The sequence below is a fragment of the Scyliorhinus canicula genome, chromosome 13 (assembly GCF_902713615.1).
Source record: "Scyliorhinus canicula chromosome 13, sScyCan1.1, whole genome shotgun sequence".
Lineage (NCBI taxonomy): Eukaryota > Metazoa > Chordata > Chondrichthyes > Carcharhiniformes > Scyliorhinidae > Scyliorhinus > Scyliorhinus canicula.
The window spans coordinates 3,174,121-3,192,526 of NC_052158.1; the positions used below are offsets into that span (position 1 = coordinate 3,174,121).

At 48.7% G+C, this 18,406-nt stretch overlaps 1 protein-coding gene across 1 annotated transcript in view; it reads left to right on the forward strand.

Annotated features, from left to right (window-relative positions):
- Positions 1-18,406, forward strand: part of LOC119976080 (guanylate-binding protein 1-like) — a 45,233-nt gene that overhangs the window by 14,952 nt on the left and 11,875 nt on the right. Inside the window, exons 4-7 of the mRNA XM_038816229.1 lie at positions 5,119-5,228; positions 12,052-12,254; positions 15,963-16,205; positions 17,702-17,979. Of these exons, the coding sequence (XP_038672157.1) occupies positions 5,119-5,228; positions 12,052-12,254; positions 15,963-16,205; positions 17,702-17,979 (834 nt within the window). The remainder of the gene's footprint in view (positions 1-5,118; positions 5,229-12,051; positions 12,255-15,962; positions 16,206-17,701; positions 17,980-18,406) is intronic.

An 18,406-nucleotide genomic window follows, 5' to 3' on the forward strand; every position in this document is an offset into this window, starting at 1 on the left:
TTTTTTTAACCATAATTACATATATCTGAGAAAAGAGGCTGGGAGCAATACTGAATGTGCCATCTGCAAACCACATATCAGATGTCAATAAGTGCTGTAGCCAGCTCTGTCTTCCGAAGATTAATATCCGGTCGTGACCTGGTCCGCTATCACAAAGTAAAAAATTTTCTTCCACTCCTGGTTGAGGGACATATATCCTGTAGCATTCTGGCACAATCAATTGTTGTAAATCACTTGGATTGGTGGGGGCGTTCAATACATGAAGGGGCTGGTTTAGCTCACAAGGCTAAATCGCTGGCTTTTAAAGCAGACCAAGCAGGCCAGCAGCACGGTTCGATTCCCGTACCAGCCTCCCCGGACAGGCGCCGGAATGTGGCGACTAGGGGCTTTTCACAGTAACTTCATTGAAGCCTACTCGTGACAATAAGCGATTTTCATTTCATTTCATTTCATTTCATTTCACATTATTACGCTTTCTGCTTATCATTCTCCTCAAAGCAGATATATTAGGAATGGCTGGTAGACTAGCTTGGGATATGTCTGTCAAACATTCATTAACAACTACAGTCGGTGCCTCAAGGGCTTCCTGTGCTCTCTTTTTTATTTTAGTTTTCACGAGTGCAACCTCTACTTGTGCAGCAGAAGCATCATGCGAATGGCTGTTCAGCTGCCTCACCACGTTTGCAGCTTTAGTATGGAGCCGTGCTTTGCACCGGTTCTTTTGCTCACAACGCCAAAATTTCACTTCGCTGTCACCTTTGCTTGTTTTGTCAAAGACGTAAAGGAATCCGTTATGAACAAATTTTTCTATACCACGTTTCGTTGATACTGCCTCAGCCATCATATGGGTATGCGAATTGGTTTAGTTAAAAAATATATAAAAAGATGGTGATAGAATGCACCAGCACCCAACTCAACGCACCCGCACCAGCAGCCAACGCACCTAATTCACAAATAAAGAAATGTTATTTTGGCGCCAAAACGGCCGGCGCCAAAACGGGCGCGCCCAAATGGCTGCGCCAATACGTACCTAACCCACTGTCAGAGGGTCAGTACTGAGGGAGTGCCGCACTGTCAGAGGGTCAGTACTGAGGGAGTGCCGCACTGTCAGAGGGTCAGTACTGAGGGAGTGCTGCACTGTCAGAGGGTCAGTACTGAGGGAGTGCCGCACTGTCAGAGGGTCAGTACTGAGGGAGTGCCGCACTGTCAGAGGGTCAGTACTGAGGGAGTGCTGCACTGTCAGAGGGTCAGTACTGAGGGAGTGCCGCACTGTCAGAGGGTCAGTACTGAGGGAGAGCCGCACTGTCAGAGGGTCAGTACTGAGGGAGTGCCGCACTGTCAGAGGGTCAGTACTGAGGGAGCGCCGCACTGTCAGAGGGTCAGTACTGAGGGAGTGCTGCACTGTCAGAGGGTCAGTACTGAGGGAGTGCTGCACTGTCAGAGGGTCAGTACTGAGGGAGTGCTGCACTGTCAGAGGGTCAGTACTGAGGGAGTGCTGCACTGTCAGAGGGTCAGTACTGAGGGAGTGCTGCACTGTCAGAGGGTCAGTACTGAGGGAGTGCTGCACTGTCAGAGGGTCGGTACTGAGGGAGTGCTGCACTGTCAGAGGGTCAGTACTGAGGGAGTGCCGCACTGTCAGAGGGTCAGTACTGAGGGAGTGCCACACTGTCAGAGGGTCAGTACTGAGGGAGTGCTGCACTGTCAGAGGGTCAGTACTGAGGGAGTGCCGCACTGTCAGAGGGTCAGTACTGAGGGAGTGCCGCACTGTCAGAGGGTCAGTACTGAGGGAGTGCCGCACTGTCAGTGGGTCAGTGCTGAGGGAGTGCTGCACTGTCAGAGGGTCAGTACTGAGGGAGTGCTGCACTGTCAGAGGGTTAGTATTGAGGGAGTGCCGCACTGTCAGAGGGTTAGTACTGAGGGAGTGCTGCACTGTCAGAGGGTCAGTACTGAGGGAGTGCCGCACTGTCAGAGGGTCAGTACTGAGGGAGCGCCGCACTGTCAGAGGGTCAGTGCTGAGGGAGTGCTGCACTGTCAGAGGGTCAGTACTGAGGGAGTGCTGCACTGTCAGAGGGTCAGTACTGAGGGAGTGCCGCACTGTCAGAGGGTCAGTACTGAGGGAGCGCTGCACTGTCAGAGGGTCAGTACTGAGGGAGTGCCGCACTGTCAGAGGGTCAGTACTGAGGGAGTGCCGCACTGTCAGAGGGTCAGTACTGAGGGAGTGTCGCACTGTCAGAGAGTCAGTACTGAGGGAATGCCGCACTGTCAGAGGGTCAGTACTGAGGGAGTGCCGCACTGTCAGAGGGTCAGTACTGAGGGTGTGCTGCACTGTCAGAGGGTCAGTACTGAGGGAGTGCCGCACTGTCAGAGGGTCAGTACTGAGGGAGTGCCGCACTGTCAGAGGGTCAGTACTGAGGGAGTGCTGCACTGTCAGAGGGTCAGTACTGAGGGAGTGCTGCACTGTCAGAGGGTCAGTACTGAGGGAGTGCCGCACTGTCAGAGGGTCAGTACTGAGGGAGTGCTGCACTGTCAGAGGGTCAGTACTGAGGGAGTGCCGCACTGTCAGAGGGTCAGTACTGAGGGAGCGCTGCACTGTCAGAGGGTCAGTACTGAGGGAGTGCCGCTCTGTCAGAGGGTCAGTACTGAGGGAGTGCTGCACTGTCAGAGGGTCAGTACTGAGGGAGTGCCGCACTGTCAGAGGGTCAGTACTGAGGGAGCGCTGCACTGTCAGAGGGTCAGTACTGAGGGAGTGCCGCTCTGTCAGAGGATCAGTACTGAGGGAGTGCTGCACTGTCAGAGGGTCAGTACTGAGGGAGTGCCGCACTGTCAGAGGGTCAGTACTGAGGGAGCGCTGCACTGTCAGAGGGTCAGTACTGAGGGAGTGCCGCTCTGTCAGAGGGTCAGTACTGAGGGAGTGCCGCACTGTCAGAGGGTCAGTACTGAGGGAGTGCCGCACTGTCAGAGGGTCAGTACTGAGGGAGTGCCACACTGTCAGAGGGTCAGTACTGAGGGAGTGCTGCACTGTCAGAGGGTCAGTACTGAGGGAGTGCCGCACTGTCAGAGGGTTAGTACTGAGGGAGTGCTGCACTGTCAGAGGGTCAGTACTGAGGGAGTGCCACACTGTCAGAGGGTCAGTACTGAGGGAGTGCTGCACTGTCAGAGAGTCAGTACTGAGGGAGTGCCGCACTGTCAGAGGGTCAGTACTGAGGGAGTGCCGTACTGTCAGGGGGTCAGTACTGAGGGAGTGCCGCACTGTCAGAGGGTCAGTACTGAGGGAGTGCCGCACTGTCAGAGGGTCAGTACTGAGGGAGTGCCGCACTGTCAGAGGGTCAGTACTGAGGGAGTGCCGCACTGTCAGAGGGTCAGTACTGAGGGAGTGCCGCACTGTCAGAGGGTCAGTACTGAGGCAGTGCCGCACTGTCAGAGAGTCAGTACTGAGGGAGTGCTGCACTGTCAGAGGGTCGGTACTGAGGGAGGGCTGCACTGTCAGAGGGTCAGTACTGAGGGAGTGCTGCACTGTCAGAGAGTCAGTACTGAGGGAGTGCTGCACTGTCAGAGGGTCAGTATTGAGGGAGTGCCGCACTGTCAGAGGGTTAGTACTGAGGGAGTGCTGCACTGTCAGAGGGTCAGTACTGAGGGAGTGCCGCACTGTCAGAGGGTCAGTACTGAGGGAGTGCCGCACTGTCAGAGGGTCAGTACTGAGGGAGTGCTGCACTGTCAGAGTGTCAGTACTGAGGGAGTGCCGCACTGTCAGAGGGTCAGTACTGAGGGAGTGCTGCACTGTCAGAGGGTCAGTACTGAGGGAGGGCTGCACTGTCAGAGGGTCAGTACTGAGGGAGGGCTGCACTGTCAGAGGGTCAGTACTGAGGGAGTGCTGCACTGTCAGAGAGTCAGTACTGAGGGAGTGCTGCACTGTCAGAGGGTCAGTATTGAGGGAGTGCCGCACTGTCAGAGGGTTAGTACTGAGGGAGTGCTGCACTGTCAGAGGGTCAGTACTGAGGGAGTGCCGCACTGTCAGAGGGTCAGTACTGAGGGAGTGCCGCACTGTCAGAGGGTCAGTACTGAGGGAGTGCTGCACTGTCAGAGTGTCAGTACTGAGGGAGTGCCGCACTGTCAGAGGGTCAGTATTGAGGGTGTGCTGCACTGTCAGAGGGTCAGTACTGAGGGAGTGCTGCACTGTCAGAGGGTCAGTACTGAGGGAGTGCTGCCCTGTCAGAGGGTCAGTACTGAGGGAGTGCTGCACTGTCAGAGGGTCAGTACTGAGGGAGTGCCACACTGTCAAAGGGTCAGTACTGAGGGTGTGCTGCACTGTCAGAGGGTCAGTACTGAGGGAGTGCCGCACTGTCAGAGGGTCAGTACTGAGGTAGTGCCGCACTGTCAGAGGGTCAGTATTGAGGGTGTGCTGCACTGTCAGAGGGTCAGTACTGAGGGAGTGCTGCACTGTCAGAGGGTCAGTACTGAGGGAGTGCTGCACTGTCAGAGGGTCAGTACTGAGGGAGAGCCACACTGTCAGAGGGTCAGTACTGAGGGAGTGCCGCACTGTCAGAGGGTCAGTACTGAGGGAGTGCTGCCCTGTCAGAGGGTCAGTACTGAGGGTGTGCTGCACTGTCAGAGGGTCAGTACTGAGGGAGTGCTGCACTGTCAGAGGGTCAGTACTGAGGGAGTGCTGCACTGTCAGAGGGTCAGTACTGAGGGAGTGCTGCACTGTCAGAGGGTCAGTGCTGAGGGTGTGCTGCCCTGTCGAACATAATAATCTTCCAGATGAGATATTAAATTGAGGCTGCACCAGCCCGCTGAGGTAGATGTAAAGATCCCGTGGCTTCTATTAACTGGGCCAAAATCTATCCCTCAACCTACATCAATAACACAGATTATCTGTCCATCTGTCACAGCTCAGTTTGCGATATTTCTGCTGCGCACAATTTGGCTGTTGTGTTGCCCATATTAACAAAAGTGACTCCATTTCACAAAGGACTTGGTTGACTGTGAAATGTGTGGGAAATCCTGAGTCTGTGCAAGGTGCTGTGGAAATGAATGAATTTCATTGCTGATTGTCCAGTTCTTCATGTTGATGACAGTGAGGTGACTGACGTGTTTCTCATTGTGTCCACGTCCTACCAGGGCGATCAGAAGAACGACAGCTGGATCTTCTCCCTGGCCGTGCTCCTGAGCAGTACGTTTGTGTACAACAGCGTGGGCACCATTGACCATTACGCGATGGACAAACTCCAGTATCTTTTTGTCTGCTTCTCAATGTCAGGACAAATATCTTCACTCAGGAAGTGGTGAGAATGAGGAATTTACTAAGATGCGAAGCAGTAGAGGGAAGAGACTAGATAATCATAGATTCATAGAATTTACAGTGCAGAAGGAGGCCATTCGGCCCATCGAGTCTGCACCGGCTCTTGGAAAGAGCACCCTACCCAAGGTCAACACCTCCACCCCATCCCCATAACCCAGTAGCCCCACCCAACGCTAAGGGCAATTTTGGACACACTAAGGGCAATTTATCATGGCCAATCCACCTAACCTGCACATCTTTGGACTGTGGGAGGAAACCGGAGCACCCGGAGGAAACCCACGCACACACGGGGAGGATGTACAGACTCCGCACAGACAGTGACCCAAGCCGGGAATCGAACCTGGGACCCTGGAGCTGTGAAGCAATTATGCTATCCACAATGCTACCGTGCTGCCCTAAGAACACGAGGAAGATATAGATTCCACAGTGTGGGAGGGAACCGTGACCGTGTGGCCTACTGCCTGACTATCTGACTGATAGATTCCCTGTGGATCATTTCTCGAATGGAATGGGGGGAGGGCGCCTATTATCCAGCCCCACAACTCCGCAGGTCGTGTGAACAATTTAAAAGTCCAGTTGACTCACCACTATGGCCAATTATTTTCCTTCTCTCCTGGTCCCCGAAATGAAGAGTCTTTAACCAGGATTTTTTCTAGGAATGATTGTTTATTAGAAACAAAGCTTCTTTTAACAAGTTGCACGTGTTGGTGAACGCAGAATTCTAATCGGAATGCATAACTTTCTATTTCTTCCCAAAGATTTCCCTCGACACACACACACACACACACACACAAAGGACAAACAGAGAGAGTTTCTCTGCAGAGCTGGGCTTTAGAGGACGGGCTTTGTAAACTAAAGGATAAAGTTCACAGGGTCTTGACGATGTTGATCTGGAGTTCCATGCCTGAAGACGTGTTGGTCCTGGTGTTCTCCTGCGAATTCTCAGCTTTGCATGTATAAATGCAGACCAGCCTGGGGGCTCTCTGGCAACGCAACAAGACTGAATCACAACTTCACATTTTTCTCATGTGACTTGCAGCAGGCAGCATTTTCAGTTCTCCCCCTCTCATCAATGACAGTGACTGCATGATGGAACCATCAATTCACCAGACACGTGTTTCCGATATGAATATAGGCTTTAATCGACTTACTACAGAGCCAGCCTGTTACCCGTTGATGAACTCTCAGTGAACTGCAGGCTGACTCTGGACAAGGGTATTTATACAGCAGGACTAGGGGGAGGAGTCATGGGCGGAGCCAAGGGTGGAGCCCTGTACAAACTCCTGAGCATTCCCAGAGCTACTCCCCTAGTGGTCGGATAACGCTACTGCGCTTACAAAGATATAGTGTGAATTATCATGTTACATTCACCACACTGCAGTTTGTAATAACCCTGACGTGACCTACAGGGAGAACCAGATTGATCTCCCAGTGGGGCTCGAGGTATACGTGTTCTCCCGCTGATGGACGTTAAAAGCCAGCTTAGATTTTGATTGACATGATCGGATAGGTTCGGTTGTCACCTGTGTGCTGTACGCAACAAAGAACGATACAGCACAGGAACAGGCACTTCGGCCCTCCAAACCTGTACTGGTCATGATACCAACCTTGGCCAAAACCCTCAGCACTTCCTTGTGCCGTATCCCTCTATACCCATCCTATCCATGTGTTTGTCAAGATGCCTTTTGAACGCCGTTACTGTATCTGCTTCCACAGCCTCCCCTGGCAACACGTTCCAGGCACTCACCACCCGCTGTGTAAAATACCTGCCTCACACATCTCCTCTAAACTTTGCCCCACGGACCTTCAACCTATGCCCCTTGGTGACTGACCCCTCCACCCTGGGAAAGAGTGCCTGCCCATCCACTCTACCCATGCCCCTCATAATCTTGTAGCCCTCTATCAGGTTGCCCCTCAACCTCTGTCTTTCTAATGAAAACAGTCCGAGTTTATTCAGCCTCTCCGCAAAGCTAACACCCTCCATACCAGGCAACATCCTGGCAAACCTCCTCTGCACCCTCTCCAAAGCCTCCACATCCTTCTGGTAGTGTGGCGACCAGAATTGTGCGCAATATTCCAAGTGCAGCCTTACCAAGTGAAGTTAAAACTCACCACTATTCTTAGAATTCCCCCTATACCAAAAAAAGGTTGATATTCTAAATGGTGAACAGGGATTCTCACTCCCTGACTCCAGTGCAGGCTTCTGTGGATGCTATTCAGGTCAAACTATCTTTTCAAGTTATCCCCCGGTATAACCCATACCTTCACTGAAGAATTTTACCTACTTACCCCTTAATAGCATTGATGTCCTGGGTCCTGCGTTATTAAGGAAGTGAAGTAAGCTAATAACCACTTTTTCAGGTTAAGTTATTTTTATTATTATATTTTTTCTTTTAAAAGCTGCAAACACTTTCTTTACAGAAAGGAAAAAAGATCTTGCTTCTGGCTGCTTCAGGCCCACCTTGGCAATCGATCTTCTTAAAATCTGGTCTTCTTGAGTTGTATTCGCTGGTGAACTCGGTTGCTGTGTCCTGTTCTTCCCATGCACCGAGCTGTGAGAGCTGGCTCTGCTCTACCCTTTCTTCCGGTGGTTTATATTCTCTTTCGAAGAGTTATTAAGTTTTAACGACTTTATTGTAAATGGGCTTGTTTCACTTTGATAGTTTAAAATTATCTTTGATGTAAACATCTTACTACAACTAATTATTCATTTTGGGCATATCGTCTCCTCTCAGATCTGATTAAAAAATGCTTTGGTTTCAATAGTTAACTTTTATTTCTGTAATTTCGAATCGTTTAATTTTCCAATTGTCCCCAGCTCATAACTTTGCCTTTGATTTTGACTTACATGATGTTTCTCGTAGACAGGTCGTCTCCAATTTTCTTTTAATTGTCCTGATGTTCATAGAATTTTACACTTTAAAATTGACACCAAATTTGACTGAGTATCTTCCATCCTTTCCAGCTGTTTACTAAGAGAGTTTATTTCAATTAAGGTGTGAAATTTTGCTTTTAGCTGTATGCTAAAATTTAACTTGGTTATGACTTGAAAGACTTGCCTGTTTTAAACATTCGTCACTTAATGCAATTGAAACTCTCATCCATGCTTTTTCAGATGCTTCCTGAGATAGTTACATTCCATGAAGGTGTGAGCCATTGTTTTAGTTTACCACATGAGACTGGTGTGTTTGATTAGCCTGCTTGTGAGCAGCAATCTGCATTTTACAACCCTGCTCTTTGAAGCTGCTATGAAACTTTTGTGGGATCTTTCCCTGTACCCTCTCAAACCAGATATTGCCAGACTTCCATGTTTCAAATGACACATTTTTCTGTATTTTCAAGAACACAAGGTTCTATCCAACTATAGCATGACTGGCCACATAGGAAATGGGATTATAAAGTAAACAAAGGCCAATTGTTCCCCCTTGTGGCGAAATCTGGAATGAGAGGTCATGGATCTAGGTTGAGAGGCGGTAGATTTAGAACTGAGATGACTTTATAATCCCATTTATTGCGGCCTTTTCTTTTGGATGCAAATAAACCTCTGTTTGAATCACCTTCTCACATCTCCTGAGCTTTTAAACAGTTCAGAACAATTAGCCAGATCGTCCTCACGTACCATAAAGGTCGGGATATTTCTGGGGCCTGCTTATTGGCAGTTCCCAGATGAGATCGTCGCCGTCTTAAAGGAATTCCCAATGTACAAATCACGCTCTGCCTTTCTACTTTGTGAAGGAAATGCTCAGGGCGGGATTTTCCGGCCCATCCCGTCGGATCTTCCGCTGGTGCTGAAGGCAGGTGATGGGATGGGCGATCCGTGCAGAAAATCCCACTGGGTGGAATGGGGGGTGGTTGGGGGGGAGGGTGTGTGTGTGCAGCAGACCGCCCGCTGGGGACGAGATTCTCTGCTCCCGCTGCTCCCGATGGGATTTTCCATTTAAACCGCCCCACGCTGCCGGGAGGCTCAGCAGGCGGGGATGCACTGCCTCTGGGGCCAGAGAATCCCACCCACTCAGCGGACGGCCAGGGAATACCAACCCATGTCAGTAACATTTTGTTCCCCGTGATGGTGTTGGGAGATAGACTTCCCTATTTCCGTCCCCCTGAAAATATCCCCATTTCAAACCGATATCCAACTCCCCTTTGATGGTTGCATTGAATCTGCTTCCCTCACATTTTAGACACTGGATCAGAAATAGAGATCGGCTGGGAGATACGGTGTAAATAATATCCTCCTCATCATCGGAACATCGGGATTCGGAGCAGAAGTCTGCAATTCAGCCCCTCGAGCCTGTTCTGCCATCCAATCAGATCATGGCTGATCTCTTCCTGGTCTCAAATCCACCTCCCTACTTGTTCCCCATGTCCTTTTAACCCGTTTTAAAATCAGAAATCTATCCTTCTTAAAACCACTTAATGATTCAGATTCCTCTACACTACGGAGCAGCGAGTTCCACAAATTCCCCACCCTCTGTGAGAAGTAGTTCCTTCTCATCTCAGTTTTAAATCTACCGCCTCCCAACCTTTATCCGTGACCTCTCGTTCTACATTGCCCCACAAGGGGTACATTTGGTCTACATTTACTTTATCAACCCTTGTTAGTATTTTATACACCTCGATCAGATCTCCTCTCATCCTTCTGAACTCCAGCGATTAGAAACCCAAACTGTTCAATCTCTCCTCATATGTCAACCCTTAGTATAGATCAGGAGGCTCTGTCTTATACATCCGTGTAGATCAGGGGCTGCTTTAGCACAGTGGGCTAAATAGCTGGCTCGTAAAGCAGGCCAAGGCCAGCAACGCGGGTTCAATTCCCGTACCAGCGTCCCCAAACAGGCGCCGGAATGTGGCGACTAGGGGCTTTTCACGGTACATTCATTTGAAGCCTACTTGTCACAATAAGCGATTTTCATTTTTCATATCATCCCCGGAATCGATCTGGTGAACAACCTCTGAACTGCCTCCACATCCTTCCTCAAATAAGGAGACCAGAACTGGACACAATACTCCAGATGAGGTCCCACCAACACCCTATACAATTGCAGCAACACTTCTCTACTGCTCTCCATTTCGATAATAATTTGCCTTTCAATTTTTTCGGCCAAATTTTGACCCTATCTCCCCCCCCCCACCCCCCGCCCCCCGCTGTGATCTTACCTTCTGGATTCAATCTTTTATGTCAAACACCTTCTGGAAGTCTAGATACACCACATCCACAGGTTCCCCATTATCCACCTTGCTGGTAACGTCCTTAAAGAACTCAAGCAAGTTTGTCAAGCAGGACTTATGCTTCATAAAACCACGCTGACAATGATGGATTGGGCTTTGTCTTTCCAGATATTCAGCCATCCCCTCCTTAATGATTGATTCCAGCAACCTCCCCACCACAGAGGTCAAGCCAACCCGGTCTATGGTTTACGACTTTTTCCCTCTCTACCATTTTGAACAGGGGAGTTATATTAGTGTGTTCCCAATCCACCGGGACCCTTCCAAAATCCAGGGAATTCTGAAATATCATAACCAACGCAACCGCTATCTCCGCTGCCAACTCCCTTAATACCCTGGGGTGCAGGCCATCAGGTCGTGGAGACTTATCTGCCCTTAATCCCATCAGTTTATTCATGTAACAGTCCGAAATTGGATTTGTGACTGAGATTGTGCTTCATCACACAATTGCTGCAGGCCAGAAGGAGGCCATTCAGCCCATTGTTTCTGCTCCAGCTCTCTGAGGGAGCAGACAGGGTTCCACTTCCCTGTCTTCCCACCATAACCCTGTACATCCTTCCTGTTCAGATAACTGTCCAATTGCCTTTTGAAAGTTCTGATAGAACTTGACTCCACCGCGCTGTCAGACAGTGCATTCCAGACCCGAGCCACTCGCTGTGTGAACCGGCCTCCACCACACTGTCAGACAGTGCATTCCAGACCCTAACCACTCGCTGTGTGAACCTGCCTCCACCGCGCTGTCAGACAGTACATTCCAGACCCTAACCACTCGCTGTGTGAACCTGCCTCCACCGCGCTGTCAGACAGTGCATTCCAGATCCTAACCACTCGCTGTGTATCCTGCCTCCACCGCGCTGTCAGACAGTGCATTCCAGATCCTAACCACTCGCTGTGTACCCTGCCTCCACCGCGCTGTCAGACAGTGCATTCCAGACCCTAACCACTCGCTGTGTGAACCTGCCTCCACCACACTGTCAGACAGTACATTCCACACCCTAACCACGCGCTGTGTGAACCTGCCTCCACCACACTGTCAGACAGTACATTCCAGATCCTAACCACTCGCTGTGTGAACCTGCCTCCACCACACTGTCAGACAGTGCATTCCAGACCCTAACCACTCGCTGGGTGAATGTTTCAGTATTTGGAAGGTTTGACTGTATCTCGACTCTTCCTCCCGTTAACTCCGCCCCTGTGTCTGCTCAGTTTCTCCTCCGTCCCTGCTGAAACTGATCACCTCTGTCTCTCAGCTGCTGTGCTGCTTCCACCTCCTCTTCTCTCAGTCCAGCTGAACCTTCCCTTTCACAGCTGCAGCCCCTCCACTGGCTGATCCTCCAACAAGCTGCTCCCCATCAGATTCCTTCCACTTTCTGCCGTTTGCTGCCTTCCAATGACAGTTCCCTGATCTCTGAGCTGACTTGTTATTTAAACAACGACCAGTTTGTGGGCAGCCAGCACCTACAGTGTTTTAAAGTCATTGGCTGGTGTAAAACTCTGTAGCCAGTCATTTCCTTAACAGGATCCAGCTTTATCTCCAATCTGACGGAGCTCATCAAAGTGAAGTCCAATGAGGGAGATGATGATGATGACGATGATGAAGAGCTGGAGTTATTGAAGATCTCTCCGGCCTTTGTTTGGGCAGTGCGGGATTTCACCCTGGAACTGAAAATCAATGGGCAGGATGTCACAGCAGATGACTATTTAAACCATGGCCTTCAACTCAAAAAAGGTAGTTGCACAACTACAAATGTCCAATATCTTTCACCCATGAGGGAGTGTGTTAGACTGTGTTAGACTGCGTTAGACTGCGTTAGGCTGTGTTAGACTGCGTTAGGCTGTGTTAGACTGTGTTAGACTGCGTAGACTGTGTTACACTGCGTTAGACTGCGTTAGGCTGTGTTAGACTGCGTTAAACTGCGTTAGACTGCGTTAGGCTGCGTTAGACTTCATTAGACTGCGTTAGACTGCGTAGACTGTGTTACACTGTGTTACACTGCGTTAGACTGCGTTAGGCTGTGTTAGACTGCATTAGACTGCGTTAAACTGCATTAGACTGCGTTAGACTGTGTTACACTGCGTTAGACTGCGTTAGACTGTTACACTGTTTAGACTGTGTTAGACTGCGATACTGTGTTAGACTGAGTTAGAATGTGTTTGAGTGTTAGAGTGTGTGTTAGATTGTGTTAGACTGTGTTACACTGTGTTGGACTGAATTACATTGTGTTGGACTGTGTTAGACTGTGTCACACTTTGTTAGACTGTTAATCTGTATTACATTGTTAATATATATTACACTGTGTTAGACTATTAAACTGTATTAGACTGTGTTAGACTGTATTGCACTGTGTTAGACCGTGTTAGACTGTGTTAGACTGTATTGCACTGTGTTAGACCGTGTTAGACTGTGTTAGACTGTATTGCACTGTGTTAGACCGTGTTAGACTGTATTGCACTGTGTTAGACCGTGTTAGACTGTGTTAGACTGTATTGCACTGTGTTAGACCGTGTTAGACTGTATTGCACTGTGTTAGACCGTGTTAGACTGTGTTAGACTGTATTGCACTGTGTTAGACCGTTAGACTGTGTTAGACTGTATTACACTGTATTAGACCGTGTTAGACTGTGTCAGACAGTGTTCAACAGTGTTACATTGTTGTGGACTGTGTTACACTGCGTTAGATTGTGTTACACTGTGCTAGACTGTGTTACACTGTGTTAGACTGCTTTAGACTGCGTTAGACTGCTTTAGACTACATTAGACTGTGTTAGACTGCGTTAGGCTGTGCTAGATTGCGATAGATTGTGTTAGACTGTGTTAGATGGTGATAGATGGTGATAGACTGTATTAGTGTTAGACTGTGATAGACTGTGTTACACTGTGATAGACTGTGATAGACTGTGATAGACTGTGTTACACTGTGATAGACTGTGATAGACTGTGTTACACTGTGATAGACTGTTTTTGACTGAGTTACACTGTGTTAGACTGCTTTAGACTACATTAGACTGTGTTAGACTGCGTTAGGCTGTGTTAGACTGCGTTAGACTGCGATAGATTGTGTTAGACTGTGTTAGATGGTGATAGATGGTGATAGACTGTATTAGTGTTAGACTGTGATAGACTGTGTTACACTGTGATATACTGTTTTTGACTGAGTTACACTGTGTTAGACTGCGTTAGGCTGTGCTAGATTGCGATAGATTGTGTTAGACTGTGTTAGATGGTGATAGATGGTGATAGACTGTATTAGTGTTAGACTGTGATAGACTGTGTTACACTGTGATAGACTGTGATAGACTGTGATAGACTGTGTTACACTGTGATAGACTGTGATAGACTGTGATAGACTGTGTTACACTGTGATAGACTGTGATAGACTGTGATAGACTGTGTTACACTGTGATATACTGTGTTACACTGTGATAGACTGTGTTACACTGTGATAGACTGTGATAGACTGTGATAGACTGTGTTACACTGTGATATACTGTGTTACACTGTGATAGACTGTGATAGACTGTGATAGACTGTGTTACACTGTGATAGACTGTGATAGACTGTGATAGACTGTGTTACACTGTGATAGACTGTGATAGACTGTGATAGACTGTGATAGACTGTGATAGACTGTGATAGACTGTGTTACACTGTGATATACTGTTTTTGACTGAGTTACACTGTGTTAGACTGCTTTAGACTGCGTTAGACTGTGATAGACTGTGTTAGGCTGTGTTAGACTCTGTTAGATTTCCCCCCAGCCTGTTATCACTACTATTTTCCATTCTGGGCCGGTACATCTCCAGAATAGTAAAGCTCAGGAGACCATTCAGCCCATCGTGCCGATGCTGGTTCTGTGACAGAACTCTCCAATTTGACCCATTTCCTCTTCCCTATTCCCATACCCCAGAAAATATCTCCCCTTCAAATAGTCCTCCCACTCCCTTTGGACCGTTCCGATGGAATGTGCTTCCCTCGCCCTTTCACACGCTGCATTGCAAATCAGAAATGTCAAAAATGTCCTCCTCATCCCCCCCCCCCCCCCCTCCGGTTATGTTGCAGATTCCCATAAATATTCCACTCTTGCCAGTGGAACCTTTCTTCTCACTTTATTACAGAGTAGTGACGGCGGCCGATTTCAACTTCCCCCAACATTAACTGAGGTCGCCATAGCGCGGAAGGTTTAGCGCTGAATTCTCAAAATGCGGCCAGGAGAGCTTTTTAAGCCAGCGCGTCAAAATGGCGTCCTGCCCTCTCGCAGCAATGGGGGGGGGGGGGGGGGGGTTTGGGCGAGGGGAGCCGGCCAGTGTACAAAACGGGGGTATGTGCAGCCGTGACCACACATTCCTCGGTGTAGCCCCTCACACAACGGCAGTCGCACGTTGAATAGCCGTGTGTTTCACGCGCTGCGAGCCGCAGGAAACACGTGGCTAAACGCGTTAACTATGGGACTTTATTCCCATTTAGTTGAATCGAGCCCTTTGATAAGATGAAAGTGATTAACGTAGACAGAGAGGAGGTTCTGAGTGACTCACATGATGGAGGAGATGCGCTCTGAAAGCTCGTGATTGGAAACAAACCTGTTGGACATTTACCTGGTGTCAGACTTCTTAATCTTCTCAATAAAGGTGGGAATTATGAGTAAAATGTTCCAAGATTGAGATGCTTGGATTTTTTGGGGGATGTGGCCAAGCATTTGTCATCGAGTACATCACATAATCCCTCCAGTGCAGAAGGAGGCCATTCGGCCCATCAGGTCTGAACCGGCCCATCGAAACAGCACCCTACGGAGGCCCAGTCACCCTATTCCCATGACGCCACCCAACCTTCGGACACCAAGGGGCAATTTAGCTCGGCCAATCCACCTAACCTGCGCATCTCCCGACTGTGGGGGGGGGGGGAACCGGAGCACCCGGAGGAAACCCACGCAGACACGGAGAGAAGGTGCAAACTCCACACAGACAGTGACCCGAGGCTGGAGTTGAACCTGGATCCCTGGCGCTGTGAGGCAGCAGTGCTAACCGCAGTGCCGCCAGTCATCATTTATTGCTTTGAACTGAGTAGTTTGCAAGGCCATTTCAGCGGGAGGTCGGAGTCAATCGTGTTAGTCAGCATCTGGGGCCTTATGTCGGCCAGACCAAGTAAGGACGGCAGATTTACTTCACGAGAGGGGATTCAGGACTCAGATGTACAAGAATGGTTGTAATTCCGGACTTTTATTCAATTCAACTTTCACCATCTGCCGCAGCGGGATTTGAACCCAGGTCTCTGGTCCAATGACAGCACCACCACAACATTATAGTTGGCTGAGGGCTAAAATTGGATCAAGAACAAAGAGACGGAAATGGATTTAAGGTGCTTTTATTTCATGTTATTCCAAACTCTCGTACCGGCAGCCAAAGGGGACGCGGTCTAATTTTCTCTTTCCCCCGAACGCAGGTGTCTCGAAAAAGGTGATGGAATATAACCAGCCCCGTGAGTGCATCAGGAACTACTTCAGGTCTCGCAAGTGTTTTGTATTCGTTCAGCCGACGGCCAGTTCCAACCTAAACCAGGTGGAGAAGCTCGCGGAAAGTCAGCTTGACCCCCAATTTGTTGACGTGTGCCGTGCGTTCTGCCAGTACATCTACCTTGAATCGCAGCCCAAGCAAATCAAAGGTGGCCACAGAATCAATGGTCGAAGTGAGTGACCCAGAATTGGACAAGTTTTGTGTGTTCGCTCACTGAAGTGATGTTGTTATATATTCGACATTGTTGTAGACACTCACAATTTAATGGCCAGTCAGTGCTGGATTGGAAGTTGCGCTTTGTAGTGATCTGTACATCTGCAGGTATGTAAGGGGTTAACACCTGCAAGTAGGTGCTAGATGACCACTAGATGGCAGCACCAGATATATGTATATAAGCGACACTCAGAGAGGGTTCCCGTCTTTTCGTATGAAAATGAAAATCGCTTATTGTCACGAGTAGGCTTCAATGAAGTTACTGTGAAAAGCCCCTAGTCGCCACATTCGGGGAGACTGGTACGGGAATCGAACCGTGCTGCTTTAAAAGCCAACGATTTCCAGCCCCAGGATTGATTAGTTAGAGAGTTGGAGGTACAGATTAGCGAGCAGGTGTAGTTAAACATTATATGTACTGAAATTGAAGTGGGAGCCAAAAAATAAATCAACTCCGAAATAATTTCCTTAAAAACAAATATTTGTCATAGGTGTTCACAGCCGGGAACCTGTCTCTGTTTATTCAACCAATATGTATCTTACTTATCTAATCTACAGTTATAGTTATAGAAGAGTGAACAAACTCATAGGTCATTTATGATTGTTACTCAATAAACAGTATTTGCTTTATTTGAAGACTTCGAGTGTTACTGAACATCAAGCATACGGCCATTCTGGCAGGGAGCAGATGAGTGAGAAGATATTACTACACGTAATATAACAGTGTTATAATAATAATCTTTATTGTCACAAGTAGGCTTACATTAACACTGCAATGAAGTTACTGTGAAAAGCCCCTAGTCGCCACATTCCAGTGCCTGTTCGGGTCACAGAGGGAGAATTCAGAATGTTCAATTCGCCTAACAGCATGTCTTTTGGGACGTGTGGGAGGAAACCGGAGCACCCGGAGGAAACCCACTCAGACATGGGGAGAACGTGCAGACTCCACACAGACAGTGACCCAAGCCGGGAACTGTCCAATTTGCCAAATTGCCCCTGGGTCCCATAGGATCTTCCCTCTTGACCAGTCTCCCAGGCAACACCTTGTCCGAAGCTGACTGAAGTCCATGTAGACTACATCAACTGCACTGCCTTAATCTACCCAGTCACCTCCTTGAAATGTTCAATCAAATTTGTTAGACATCATCTCCTTTTGACAAAACCATGTTGACTCTCCTTGATTAACTCTTGCCTCTCCACGTGGAGATTAATTCTGTCCCTCAGAATTTATTCCGATAGTTTTCGGGACTTGTAGGAGGAAACTGGAGCACCCGGAGGAAACCCACGCAGACACGTGCAGACTCCGCACAGACAGCGATCCAAGCCGGGAATCGAACCTGGGACCCTGGCAACGGTGCTAACCCACTGCGCTAACCGTGATATCCTCGCTCAGAGGATTTAACCGTCCGCCTTTACAAATGTTCTGGAATGAACTCTTTGTTCTGTCATTTCTTGCAGAGTTGGCGATCTTAGCTCAAAGCTACGTTGAAACCATTGCCAGCGGGATGGTACCTTGCATTGAGGATACTGTTACCAGTATGGCTAAGATTGAAAATACAGCCGCCGTCGAAGGGGGCCTCGCTCACTATCAACAACAGATGGAGCTGAGGGTGAAGATGCCGACTGAAACTGAAGAGCTGGCAAAGATGAACACACTGTGTTGGAAAGAGGCCATTGAATTCTTCATGAAGAATTCCTTCAATGACCAGGATCAGGCTTATTACAATCAACTGTTGGTGAGAGTTTCGACCACATTTAGACAATAAAATGAGGACATTAAAAAAGCCTAGAACTGAGATGATGACTTCAGCATGGCCTCATGCCTTGCCCATTTCATCTGATGAGGAAAACACTACCTGGCTCCCTAAAGATGATCGAATATTCATTCATTCTTACATCTTGCACTCTTCAGGCCTGACTTGTTGCTTTTCTAGTCAACCCATACTTCTACTGACACCCCACCCTTGACTCATGCACTGTCTATCCCCCCACTCAACAGCAACCCCACATACACACACACACACACCTACAATTGTCTACCCTCGATGTTTGAATGCAGTCATTGACACATACATGGAAAACAGAAGCAGGAGGAGGCCATTCGGCCCATCGAGCCTGCTCCGCCATTCATCATGATCATGGCTGATCATCAAATTCAATACC